Source organism: Bos mutus, chromosome 20 (assembly GCF_027580195.1).
Source record: "Bos mutus isolate GX-2022 chromosome 20, NWIPB_WYAK_1.1, whole genome shotgun sequence".
Classification (NCBI taxonomy): domain Eukaryota; kingdom Metazoa; phylum Chordata; class Mammalia; order Artiodactyla; family Bovidae; genus Bos; species Bos mutus.
The window spans coordinates 225,600-238,923 of NC_091636.1; the positions used below are offsets into that span (position 1 = coordinate 225,600).

The 13,324-nt window shown below is 49.4% G+C and overlaps 1 protein-coding gene across 1 annotated transcript in view; it reads right to left on the reverse strand.

Moving 5' to 3' along the window:
* SLIT3 (slit guidance ligand 3) overlaps window positions 1–13,324 on the reverse strand; it is a 717,795-nt gene that overhangs the window by 43,315 nt on the left and 661,156 nt on the right. Inside the window, exons 24-26 of the mRNA XM_070357383.1 lie at window positions 11,510–11,581; window positions 8,994–9,157; window positions 6,852–6,976 (exon numbers count right to left, since the gene is read on the reverse strand). Of these exons, the coding sequence (XP_070213484.1) occupies window positions 6,852–6,976; window positions 8,994–9,157; window positions 11,510–11,581 (361 nt within the window). The remainder of the gene's footprint in view (window positions 1–6,851; window positions 6,977–8,993; window positions 9,158–11,509; window positions 11,582–13,324) is intronic.

A 13,324-nucleotide genomic window follows, 5' to 3' on the forward strand; every position in this document is an offset into this window, starting at 1 on the left:
CCTTTGTACCAGGCACCCTGAAGGGGATGTGAGCTAAGAAGGTGCCCACTGTGTGCAGGTGGGGGGAGCATGCCAAGGAGGAGGACAGTGAGGGCAAGGCACCGCAGAGCCAGGCCTCCGTCCCAGGGAGTCGCCCCCGGCTTGGCCCTCTGCCACCAGCTTCTCCCGTGGCACCGACAGACCAGCACTGCACCCAGGTTTTTGCAGCCAGTTCCCTGGACGACCTGCGTGATCCTGGGGGGGAGGCCTGCTGTGTTTGCTTCTGGTCTGTGGGCTCAGTGTGGGCGCGGGGCCATCATGGGCGCCCTCCCACCGCCACACCACCTGCTCACCATCTGCCCGAGAAAACCCTCCTTCCCGCTCTGCCACTGCTGCCCGCGCCCGCAACGAGAGGCACTGGGCTTCCTGGCTGGACCCTGCTGTGCTCTGCCTTCTCCCACTGCCTCAGCGCTGCAGCCTCAGGTCCCGCCTCCAGCAGCCGGAAGGCAGGGCTGCGTCTGTCCACTGCTTTTCGAGCCTGGCACAGTTAAAGGGCCCGTCAGAGGTTTCTCGGAGGGGAGGAGATCTGGGGTGCAATCTGGGCTTATCCTAAACCAGAGCAACATGAGATCCCTTTTGGCAAGCCCATGTGTCGATGGAAACTGCAGTGCTCATTCTCACTCCCATATTCGGAGTACGGTTTCTGTTCCAGGACTCATGCTGAGTTTCACATTCACAATGGTGTATAATGTTCATAACACCCCTACCATATGGGTGTGGTTGTTATTACCCTCATTCTTACTGAGAGGGAAGATGGACTTGGAAAGTGAGGCAATATGTCCACCATCGCACAGCAGTATGTGGAACCAGCACAACTGAACCCAGACATCCAGTCCAAAGCCAATTTTGGGAACTGCTTGCTGGGTGCTTACTCTGCCTCTCTCAAAGCACAGGCTCCGCAGGTACACAGATCTGAGCGCACATGCTGGTCTGGCTGCTGCTGCTAAATTGAGGAAATTACCAGTTCTCTCTGAGACTTGTTTTCATTATCTGTAAAATGGCAGTAATAATACCTATTGTATGGATTTAACAAATGATTAGAAATCACACTCATCTAAGGCACCTGACCCTGGCAGGTAACATAGCTCTATAAATAAGAGCTATTCAGATACAGATCATGATGATTATGGGGGTCTGAGATAGATTTTTGGGTCTCCCTGGTGAGTCAGATGGTAAAGAATCCACCTGCCATGCAGGAGACCTGAGTTCACTCCCTGGGCTGGGAAGATCCCCTGGAGAGGGGAATGGCACCCCACTCCAGCATTCTTGCCTGGAGAATCCCATGGACAGAGGAGCCTGGAGGGCTGCAGTCCCTGGGGTCGCAAAGGGTAGGACACCACCTAGCGCCTGAACAGCAACAGCAGCGAAATAGTCCAGGTATGTGTTGTGTGTGTGTCTGCGTCTGTGTGTCGGTGGATAAATGGGCCTGGAGTGCAGGACACGAGAACCCTGAGCAGGTCAAGGCGCGGCCTCCCTGCTCCCTGCCTGGGCCAGTGTCTTTGCTCTGGGGACTTGCAAGTACCCGGGCTCCGGGGGATTCCTCCCCTGGGGTGCGGGCAGGGGTGGAGGTGGTGTCTCCTCTAGCCCCAGATGCCACAAGGCACCAGAATCCAGGAAGCAGAGCCTGCATTCGGTAATGTGGTGCCTGGGCCCACAGGTGGGGCTTTCTGTCATTCACAGGCTCTTCAGAAACAATCACCATTGTTAGCACCTGGCCAGTTAGCGTAGTTCCACGCTCTTGAGCCTCATTTTGCTCAACCCACTAGATCTGTAATGCTCCTTGGTTGTCTCCTGTGACCCCCTCCCTATGGCGTGTGTGTGTGGCAGAGGGGGGACTGGGACTTGGCCAGGCCTTCTAGGTTCCTTTACAGGACCTTGGAAACAGCTAACCCCACTGGGATCCTGTTTCTGAGACGGGACCAGCGGGGTGGCTCTAAGACCTTCCTACTCCAAGTGTGGTCCTTGGACTACCAGCCTGGTGGCCCCAGGAAGCTTGTTAGACATGCACAGCCTCAGACCCAGTCTCAGATCTAATGAACCAGAGCCTGCACTTTAACAAGGTCTGCAGGTAGTTCCTGCACACCTTAAAGTGTGAGAAGCACTGTTCTGAGACACTGGACATATGTGCGTGAAGCTAAATGGCTGCAAAAAATCAGCCAAAATTTCAATTTTATGTTCTCAAATCTTAGAATCATGGTAAGAGTTACGCTTTGTTAAGTGTCTACTGAATGCTGGTACTGAGGGAGGCCAAGACACGTGTGGCCCCTTTTAATCCTTACAACAGCTCTGCAGTCAGTATGGTTATTCCCATTTACAGGTGATAAAAGTGGGGCTACAGACAGTCAGTTACTAGTGGAGGGCTTAGTATAGTCTCTGCAGCAAGAGAGAGCTGGGTTCTGGGTTTAGTGAATGTGCCCCCGGGGTGTGTGAGCTTGGGTATGTTTTCCAATTTTTCTGAAACCTCGGTTTTCTCATCTATCAAAAGAGATCGTCCTTCTTTTGGAGGAGTATTAAGTGAGATAATGTACTTCAATTGCTTCTCAGGGACCTGGCATTATAACAGATGCACAGTATTAAGTGAGATAATGTACTTCAGTTGCTTCTCAGGGACCTGGCATTATAACAGATGCACAGTAGCTGCTACTAAACATTCAGCCGTGGCTGCCATGCTCTTTCTACAATACTGTGGCTTCTCAAGGTCACTCACTAGTCACTGGGAACATGGAGATCTCTGGGAACAGCTAGATAAATGCTTGAACTTTGAGCTGCATTTTGCAGCTGTCTGGTAACTGTTGTCATCTTAGCAATTCACCCAGAATTACTGTGCCAATCACTCTACTGGCAGAAAGGACAGGCGTAACCAAAAAGAGTGTGATCAGTATGCGGTTAAGGGACCCCTCTGGTTCAGCCTGCTGCATTTCACTGTTGAGGAGCCTGAAATGGGCGGGGAGGAGAACCAGAGCTGTCCAAGGTCATGTCAGGTAGAGGCAGGCTCCAGAGGGTCCCAGTGGGTTCTTTTTACCACCACCCTGTGTATCTCCCTGTCCTGGAGATTTAGGCAGGTTATAAATGGCCAGGGACCCTCATCTGCAGCCCCTGCTGTCATGGTGCTTGCCAATGGACAGTGAATGCACTGGCAGAGGGCATGGATTCTGGAACCAGTTGATTTTGAGCTTTGAATCCTGGCTTGCTCACCTCCTGTGTCCTGTTTCCTCAACTGTAAAATGAGGGTCACTTTAGGACTGGCTTCCTAAGGCTTTAATGAGGACTATGCAAATCAAAAGACGCTTACTCCTTAGAAGGAAAAGTTATGACCAACCTAAATAGCATATTCAAAAGCAGAGACATTACTTTGCCAACAAAGGTCCGTCTAGTCAAGGCTATGGTTTTTCCTGTGGTCATGCATGGATGTGAGAATTGGACTGTGAAGAAGGCTGAGCACCGAAGAATTGATGCTTTTGAACTGTGGTGTTGGAGAAGATTCTTGAGAGTCCCTTGGACTGCAAGGAGATCCAACTAGTCCATTCTGAAGGAGATCAGCCCTGGGCTTTCTTTGGAAGGAATGATGCTGAAGTTGAAACTCCAGTACTTTGGCCACCTCATGCGAAGAGCTGACTCATTGGAAAAGACTCTGATGCTGGGAGGGATTGGGGGCAGGAGGAGAAGGGAACGACAGAGGATGAGATGGCTGGATGGCATCACCAACTCTATGGACATGAGTTTGAGTGAACTCCGGGAGTTGGTGATGGACAGGGAAGCCTGGCGTGCTGCGATTCATGGGTTCTCAAAGAGTCAGACACGACTGAGCGACTGAACTGAGCTGAACTGAACTGATGCAGGATAATGCATGCAGCTTGTTTGGGATGCTGCCAGCAGTCAGTAAGCACTCAGTAAATGCCAGCTGCTAACAGTACTGTCATGGCTACCACCACCACTACCACCATCATGCTATCACCAGAATCATCACCACCACCAGCACCATAAGCAGTAGCAGCAGCAATGTACTCTATACCTGCCTGGGCCCTTCAACTTCCTAAACATCAAAATCTCTGTTCAAATTCTTCCAAAATCGACAAGATGTTCAGGATCTTATAAGCAAAACCCAAACACATAGCAGTATCCTGCAGGAACCCCAGGGGTGCACTCCCTGCTCTGACACCGAGGGCCAGGCAAGCTTCACATTGTCCTCAAGTGTGATGGGAAGAAGCCTGGGGCTTTGAACCTGGCTCCAGTGCTGTCAGACTCAGGCCAACTTTAAAGTGAGGGAAGTGAGACTCAAGAGTGTGACGTAGTTATCTTTAACATAGGGATGACACCACCCACCTCACAAGGTGATTATAAACAGCAGAGGAAGGAATAAATGCATGAGGTCCAGGTGCTTGGTGCATAGTCGATGCTTAAAAAGATGACTATGCATGTACAGAACGGGGGATGTATAAATATACATGTCACAGCTCTAGGAAAGCAGCAGACACTCCTTGGGAGTTCAGTGTCACAGACTGAGAATCCTCGGTGAAATCACCTGTTCCCGACAGCCACCACCCTGGCATTAGGGACCGGCATGTAGGGTGAAGGTAAAAGGCAGCCATATATCAGCTCTTGAGTACTTACTGAATGCTGGGTACTGTTCTAGGTACACTGTGTGTGTTACTGTACATCTGATTCTCACAGAAAGACTTTGGGACGGGTCCTATCCTAGTGTGCAGATGGGAAGCCTGGGGTTATCACCACACAACTAGGAAATGACGAAGCCGGGATCCACACCTGCTGAGCAGGGTAAATCCATAGCCTGCGTTTTCTCCACTGAACATAAGGGAATTTGAGGATCCAGGTCTCTGGAGCATGTCTGCTTAACTTCTCGTCTTCCCCGACAATATGTATACATATGTGGTGCAGTGGTAAAGAACCTGCCTGCCAACGAAGGAGACATAAGATACATGGGTTTGATCCCTGGGTTGGGAAGATCCCCTGGAGGAGGGCATGGTAACCCACCCCAGTCTTCTTGCCTGAAAAATTCAGTGGACAGAGGAGCCTGGCAGGCTACAGTCTATGGGGTCACAAAGAGCTGGACATGACTGAGTGACTAAGCACATGTATGCTGCTGCTACTGCGGCTAAGTCACTTCAGTCGTGTCCGACTCTGTGTGACCCCATAGATGGCAGCCCATCAGGCTCCTCCGTCCCTGGGATTCTCCAGGCAAGAACACTGGAGTGGGTGCCATTGCCTTCTCCGAAGCACATGTATATAAGTATGTATATGTGTGTGGGGCGGGGGGGCATGAGTCTGGGACCACCCTGAGTTTGAGGTCCTGGAGTTGGCTGCACAACTGGGCGACTGAGCACACATATGTAAGTGTGTGTGTGTCTGGGACCACCTTATGTGCATATGTGTGTGTCTGGGATCACCTTGTATATGTGTGTATGTGTGTGTGTGTGTCTGGGGTTGGCTGCCTGGGCAGGGAGGGCCGTCTGCCCAGCTTCAAAGAAATCCTTTGGCTGTCTTATCTCAAGCCCATAGATGGCACTCTGACACTGTCTACCGGAGGCATGGATACAGCAGAGAAAGTCACCCCGGAGGCCTGCTGCCCAGAGCCAGTCTGCCTGTCAAGCTTGTCACCATACCCACAGACCCCCGTGGGGACAGAAGACCAGGGCTGCCAGCTCCTCCCACTCAGCTCGGACCAGGTGTGGGCATCAGATGGGCTGGGCACGTCTACAGACTCTTGGCTCGCCTAGAGCCTTCTGATGGGGGCCCTGGGATGCTGGAATCTGGGAAGCTGGCAGTGTTGTGGGGAAGAGGACCCAGTCATGGCTTTGCTGGCCTCTGTGAGGCATGCTGAAGGGCTTAGTTATCCAGGAAACCCTCCAGGGGAAAGGGGGCGGGCTCAGGAATCATGTAGCCCTGGGTCCTAACCCAACTCTACTGCTTACAAGCTTGGGACATTGAGTCAAGCCCTTTCAACAAGTCTGAGGCTCAGTTTCCATGTCTGTAAAATGAGAATTCATAAATCCTTCCTCACAGAGGAAAAGATTAATAAAGTGCCAAGCGGAGTGCGTAGGACCTTTTCCATTTTCTCCAGAGATTAATGTGCTCTAGATATGGCAGGGAGAGGAGGAAGGAGGCAAGGGTTATTCTGGAATTAGCCTGGGTCTCCAGGGAGGACAGGAGAGCTGGAATGTCCATCCCCGGCTTGGCTGAGCTGAGCCTGTCAACAGGGAAGGCTGGCTTGGCAGCCTGTAGGCCTGTTAATCCCCATCCCTGAACCTCCTCAAGCTGGAACCAGTGCTAAAGCAGAGAGGGGTCAGGGGTGGGGGAGACTCAGGAGTCCCCCTGTAAGGAAGTCAGGATGGTGGTGGGTTCAAGGGATGTCTCTCATTGGAGGCAAATTAGCTCTTGAGACAATCTGCCCACGTTCGAGCAAGAAAATACAAGTATTACATTTCCTCCTGCATCACGATCAAGACTACAGGGGCCCTCCACTGCACAGCACAGGGGTCTCTGCTCACCGTTATGTACCAGCCTGGATGGGAGGGGGGTTTGGGGGAGAATGGATACACGTATATGTATGGGTGAGTCCCTTTGCTGCTCACCTGAAATTATCACATTGTTAATTGGCTATACCCCTATACAAAATAAAAAGTTTAAACTTTGGAGAAAAAAATACCACTGGGAAGGCCCCACCAGTTCCGGGGTTTGCTGACAACACGGCTTCAGGGTGCGCTGTAAAGTGGACTTATGCACTGCCCTTGGAGAAGGGGTGGTCAGCGGGGTGCAGCGCCCCAGCGGCCGGAAGGTGGGGGCGGCCTGCGTACCTTGTAGCCTTGGGGGCAGGCGCAGCGGTGTCCCTCCACCGGGTCCTGGCTGCATGTGCCGTTGTTCTTGCACGGGCTGGAGAGGCAGGGGTCACACTTGGCCACGATGCCGATGTCCACTGGCCCTGGTGGCAAACCACAGAGAGTTGGCGGGCGGGCCCTGTAGGCTCACTGCCACCCCTCCCTTCTCTGCCCTGGCTCCCTCCTCGGTCAGCCACAGGCTCTCCTCATCTGTCCAGATGGCGGCTGGCCCTCTCCAGCCAGCGCATCCAGTCCAGCTAGAGTCCCATTAATTCAGTCATCGTCCAGAGAGGAAAAAAGTCACAGCGGGACATCATTCAGAAGCACTTCTCAGTCAAATCAATTACTGTAATTAGCCTGATCCGATTTTGGTGCTAATCTGCAAACAATGCACCATAATTAGAAACCCCTTGTGTATCTTTTTATATTCAGGAAGCTCCAGGCCCAGGCTCCACTGGGACCTCCCATTCCTCCTTCCCCAAACACCTCTCCCCACGGAATAGTCTGTGCCAGGCTAAAGAGGGCACAGATCCTGGGCCAAAGGCACACATAGGAAGTCCTCCTTACAGAGCCCTTGAGTCAGCAGGAAGAGGTAAGAAATGGCCCTGGAAGACACAGCAACGGTGCTGACGGTGGCCAACTGGGCTTAAGTATATTTTGCATCCATGACAGTTTCAACCATGCCCTGTTCTCCTTGGCTATCAGGGCTGGAAGCAGGGAGGTCATGTCCCTGCACAGAGCTTTCAACAGGGGCTGTGCTGCCACTGCTGCCAGCGTTGATAGAACCCTGGATAGTCACGCCGTGTTTCATGTCAGGACTTTCAGTTATCCTGGGGTGACAGTCATCAGTTTGGAGACTGGGTTGAGATTGACCCCAGGGTGAGTCTGACCATCTGTGGGCGGAGTGAACAGAATGGCCTGACTGAGAACCAGTGCCAGTTGGCTCAATCTTGGCTTCACTGAAGAACAGGGACATTGTCTGTTCTTGGGACAGTGTGTTCCAGGGACATAATGAAGTTTTAGAGGTAAAGTTTATCTGTAAATCGAAATAAACATTGCGACCTTAGGATATAAGCAAAGGACTTTAACAAACAAATCTGTAGTACAAATGGAAAGTAAGTTTTTGAAAAAAAAAAAAAAAAGTCCCCCTATAACCAAAGGCAAAATATAAAGGTATATAATATTTTACCTGTTGAATTAGCAATAATTACAAAATAAGATAAAATAATGCAAGGGTCTGATGAAAAATGTACTCCAACGATGCTCCTGGGAGTGAAAATTGATTACAACCCTTTCTGGAAATCAATTTGGCAATAAATGTGAAGACCTTTGTAATGATCGTATACTTTGGCTCAGTAATTTCTGTTCTCTGAATCTTATCTAAGGATGTAATTTTAAAGAGAGACAGACTTTTATGCAGCCATGGTAAGGGAAAAAATGGGAAATACTCTAAAAGTTCAAACTCAGAAACTGGCTGAAGTTCCTGTGGAGTTATGGTGGAGTGGTACAGCTTGGTGATCAAGACCATGCTCTGGGATCAGAAAGACCTGGGGTTCTCTTAGCTGTGTAATCTTGGGAAGTCAACCAACCTCAGTAAGTCTCAGGTTTCTCATTTTGGGGAATTAAATGACTCCGTGGAAAGTGAGAATTAAATGAATAATACATGAAAAACTGCTTAACAGAATGCCTGCCACCGAATAAGAACCTAGCAGTAGTTTGTTATGATAACCATGCAGTCCATCAAAATCTCATGAGATCAAAGTATGCTATAGTAAAACGGGAAAATGCTTATGCTCTAAGAATGTTGGGTTAAAAATTAAGGTTAAAGATTTTCCCAGCTATGCAAAAATAGGTAGAGTAAGAAGTCAACGAGGAATACATAGAAACAGCAGCAAGGGACTCAGGGGGACGAAGGACAAATGGACACGTAGGTGCAGGTCTACATTGGTTTCAGCATCTGAGTCTTTGTGTGGCCCATGGAAGAAATGGGACAATGGTTTTAGAAGTCACACTTGTTGAGATGCCTAGCTCTGACGGGCTGTTGGAGACAGAGCAGACCCTGCGGAGGCAGGCGGGGGGAGGTGCATGCAGAGATGGGTGGAGGGGTGAGTCAGCACCTACCTTTGCACTGGAAGCGGTGGGTGGGCGTGGTGAGCAGGAGCCGGTCAGCCATGGGCTCAGGGCTACTGCAGCGGGCGATGCCAGGCTCCTTGTACCCAGCTTTCACCCACTCTGACAGCCAACGGAGGCTGCAGTCACAGTGGAGCGGGTTGGTTCCCAGTGCCCTAGGAGGCAGAGCAGCAAATCAGGGTCCCCTGCCCAGCCTGGCCCATAGGCTCCAAAATCCCTTGAAAAAGTAGACTATTTAGACTTTGCCTAGATTGGGGGTGTCCAACAGGAGGACCAGCAAAGACATTATTCCCACTGGGGTGAGGTCATGACTCCAGACTCTATCTCCAATTCCCGAAGATATTCCAACCCCACAGAAGCTCCTCCGCTCTCTGAGGCGTGGTCTCACCTACCCTGGTGAGATACCATCCTCAACTCATCCCCAATTCCAGCCCCTCTGGGAGGCTTCCTGGGCCTTCTGCCAATGACTACCTGACTCTCTTGCCCCACTAAAAAGTGCACTAGAGGATGTACTCAGAGAGAAGGTTTTGATACCCAGCAACCTAGGAATCAGCTTCAGACCACCAAAAGGGGCTCAGAGGATGCCAGCTTCAAATATGCTGCATTGGCTAGTGACTGTTTTGAGTTGAAGGCACTTAAGAAACATGAGATGCTGTTTCTGCCTAAAAGCAGATCATATTTCCTATGAGAAAGGACCCCCCTGCACTAGAAAGAAAAGAACATTCTTATCACCAGAGACTGGGAGTTGACACCAGAATGGATCTGTACAAATAAACCTACTAAAATATTTCCTAGTCACTGTCCCATGACTTACTGCCTCTCACCCAGGCCCCTCTGTCTTGTCACGTGGGTGCATGGTAACTTAGCTGTGTCTGACTCTTTGCGACACCTTGGACTATAGCCCATCAGGCTCCTCTGTCCATAGGAATTTCCAGGCAAGAATACTGGGTGGGTTCCCAGGCCCTCCTCCAGGGGATCTTCCCAACCCAGGGAGCGAATCCCCATCTCTTGCATCTCCTGCACTGGCAGGTGGATTCTTTACCACTGAGCCACCAGGGAAGCCCTTAGCCCCACACTGTATCATTCTTTCTGTAAAAACAAATACAGGAATTCCCTGGTGATCCACTGGTTAGGGCTCTGCATTCTCACTGCTGTGGGCCCAGGGTCCATCTCCAGCTGGGCAACTATAAAACTAAAAATCCCACAAACTGCACAGCACGGACAAGAAAAAAATCAAAAACAGATAACGTCTATCAACTTTGGGGCTCAATGGTATCTTTGGATTTTCAATTTCCTTTTGAAGACTCCCATGTACACATAAAAATATTAAATGATTTGTATGCTTTTCTCCTGTTAATGTGTCTTATGTCAGGCTGGCCACAGAACCAAAGAGGGTATAAGGAAATTTTTCCTCCCCTAAACCACTCAGCTTTAAAATGCAGGGGAGGGATGCCTCCAAAGAAAGACACCTCCAGTGCAGATACCTCCAAAGTGCTGTCTGGGAAGAAAACACGAAAACTTCCACTGAGTTTTAATCATAGCCTTTCCTGGGCTTCCCTGATAGCTCAGTTGGTAAAGAATCCGCCTGCAATGCAGAGACCCTGGTTTGATTCCTGGGTTGGGAAGATCTGCTGGAGAAGGGACAGGCTACCCACTCCAGTATTCTTGGGCTTCCCTTGTGGCTCAACTGGTAAAGAATCCGCCTGTAATGTGGGAGACCTGGGTTTGAGCCCTGGGTTGGGAAGTTTCCGTGGAGAAGGGAAAGGCTACCCACTCCAGTATTTGGGCCTGGAGAATTCCATGGACTATATAGTCCATGGGGTTGCAAAGAGTCAGACACGACTGAGTGACTTTCACTTTTAATTTTCTAGTTTTTGAATATTTTATAATATGCATGTATAATATATCAGTATTGTAGTATATATGCACAATATGAAAATAATTAAATATACAGAGAGTCGATATACAAACTCAAACATGTGCACTGGGAGAGATATGCAATACCTAATATTCAGGGGCCTCAGTATCCCTGTGTGAAATGGGAGGGGCTACCTGCTACTGGGCTCGGAGAGCATCTGTGTTTTGGCATCAAGGCAAACCTGGATTGAACCAGGTCTTTGCCACCTACTAGCTGCGCAACCCCTGGGCCAAGTCTTCAGCTTTCTTAACTTCAGTTTCACCATGTCTCATAATGGGATAAAAATGCCTTATTTGCTGTAAGAAATACATGAGATAATTCATTTAAAGTGTTGAGCACATAGTAAGAGTTTTATGTGCACTCTTATTAAACATTTATATTGTTTACATAATTGATGCTGATGCCCATGAAGGCATCTGAAGCTGGGAACACACAAGGTACTCAGCGTGGGTATGTTTCTGTAAATAAAACATGCTCCATACATACGGGAAGAATCACGCTGCAGTGGTAACAGTGACCCTATCACCCCTGGCATTACAGTCTTTTCTGTTTTGAGTGATGCATGAGGGGGAGAAACAGGGCTACTTACAGATGGGAAAGAGATGTCAGGTCATTGAAGGAGCCTTCGGGAACACTGGAGATGTCGTTGCCGTGGAGGGTGCTGAAGCAGAAGCACAGGTCAGAAGGTCAGCCTGCAGCAGGAGCTTTGAACTCACTACCCTCTCCTGGTGTCCCAGGCTGGCTAGTCACGCCTCTGAGCACACAGAGCCCCACCACCAGCAGCAGGAGGGGGCATCTCCTTTAAGTCACGAGCATGCATGCTTCTGCACCCAGCTCAGAAGCAGGAATGCAGTGGGTAGAGGGTTTGGGAAAGACCAAGATGGATTAGACGTGGGATGGAATCAGAAATCAGTCCCTTTCAGCTGTGGAACACTGGGTGAGTTATTTTCCTTTTCGGAGCCTCCATTTTTACACCTGAAAAATGGAGAGAGAGAGAGCGATCTAAAGAAGACATTGGAGTTTCAGAGATAATGGGAAGAACTGTGGTTGAGATGGGACGTTCTGGAGCTGAGCTGCTTGTATTCAAACTCTGACTCTGCCACCTACCAGCTGTATGACTGTGGGCACAGTTACTCACGCTCTCTGTGCCGTGGTTTCCGACTGTAAAATGGGAATGAAAGAAAGTAAGGAGATTTGGCATAGCAGGTAGCTGTGGGTGCATGAGTCCATGTGGAGCCTGGCATTTTCTAAGTACTAAATGGTTAACCATTATTAATATTCATAAAAGGTCTTGAACAATGTCTGGTAGAGATCACAAAACTGGTTCCCTTCATATTTACCTAGAGAGATTTAAGGGAGATTGAGAAATGCTATCAATCCCAGCTCAGGAGACAGAAGGAAGGGCTGTATATTTAACTTATTTAACTTATATGCAGAGTACATCATGAGAAAAAATGGGCTTGATGAAGCACAAGCTGGAATCAAGATTGCCGGGAGAAATATCAATAACCTCAGATATGCAGATGACACCACCCTTATGGCAGAATGCAAAGAAGAACTAAGGAGCCTCTTGATGAAAGTGAAAGAGGAGAGTGAAAAATTTGGCTTAAAACTCAGCATCCAAAAAACAAAATCATGGCATCTGGTCCCATCATTTCATGGCAAATCGATGGGGAAACAGTGGAAACAGTGACAGACTTTATTTTGGGGGGCTCCAAAATCACTGCAGATGGTAACTGCAGCCATGAAATTAAAAGACGCTTGCTCCTTGGAAGAAAAGCTAGGATCAACCTAGACGGCATATTAAAAAGCAGAGACATTACTTTTTCAACAAAGGTCCATCTAGTCAAAGCTATGGTTTTTCCATTAGTCATGTATGGATGTGAGAGTTGGACTTAAAGAAAGCTGAGCACTGAAGAATTGAACTGTGGTGTTGGATAAGACTCTTAAGAGTCCCTTGGACTGCAAGGAGATCAAACCAGTCAATCCCAAAGGAAATCAGTCCTGAATATACATTGGAAAGACTGCTGCTGAAGTTGAAACTCCAAATCTTTGGCTACCTGATGCGAAGAACTGACTAACTGGAAAAGATCCTGATGCTGGGAAAGATTGACGGCAGGAGGAGAAGGGGATGACAGAGGATGTGATGGTTGGATGGCATCACCGACATGATGGACTTGAGTTTGAGCAAGCTCCAAGAGTTGGTGATGGACAGGGACGCCTGGCGTGCTGCATCCATGGGGTCACAAAGAGTCAGACACCACTGAGCGACTGAACTGAACTGAGAACTGCTGTCAACCCCAGCTGAGGAGACAGAGGGAAGGGGGCACTCGGCCCCTGGAGAGACTCCCTGGAGCTGGACATTCATCTTTATGGGAAAGGGTTTGGCATCAACCACACACAT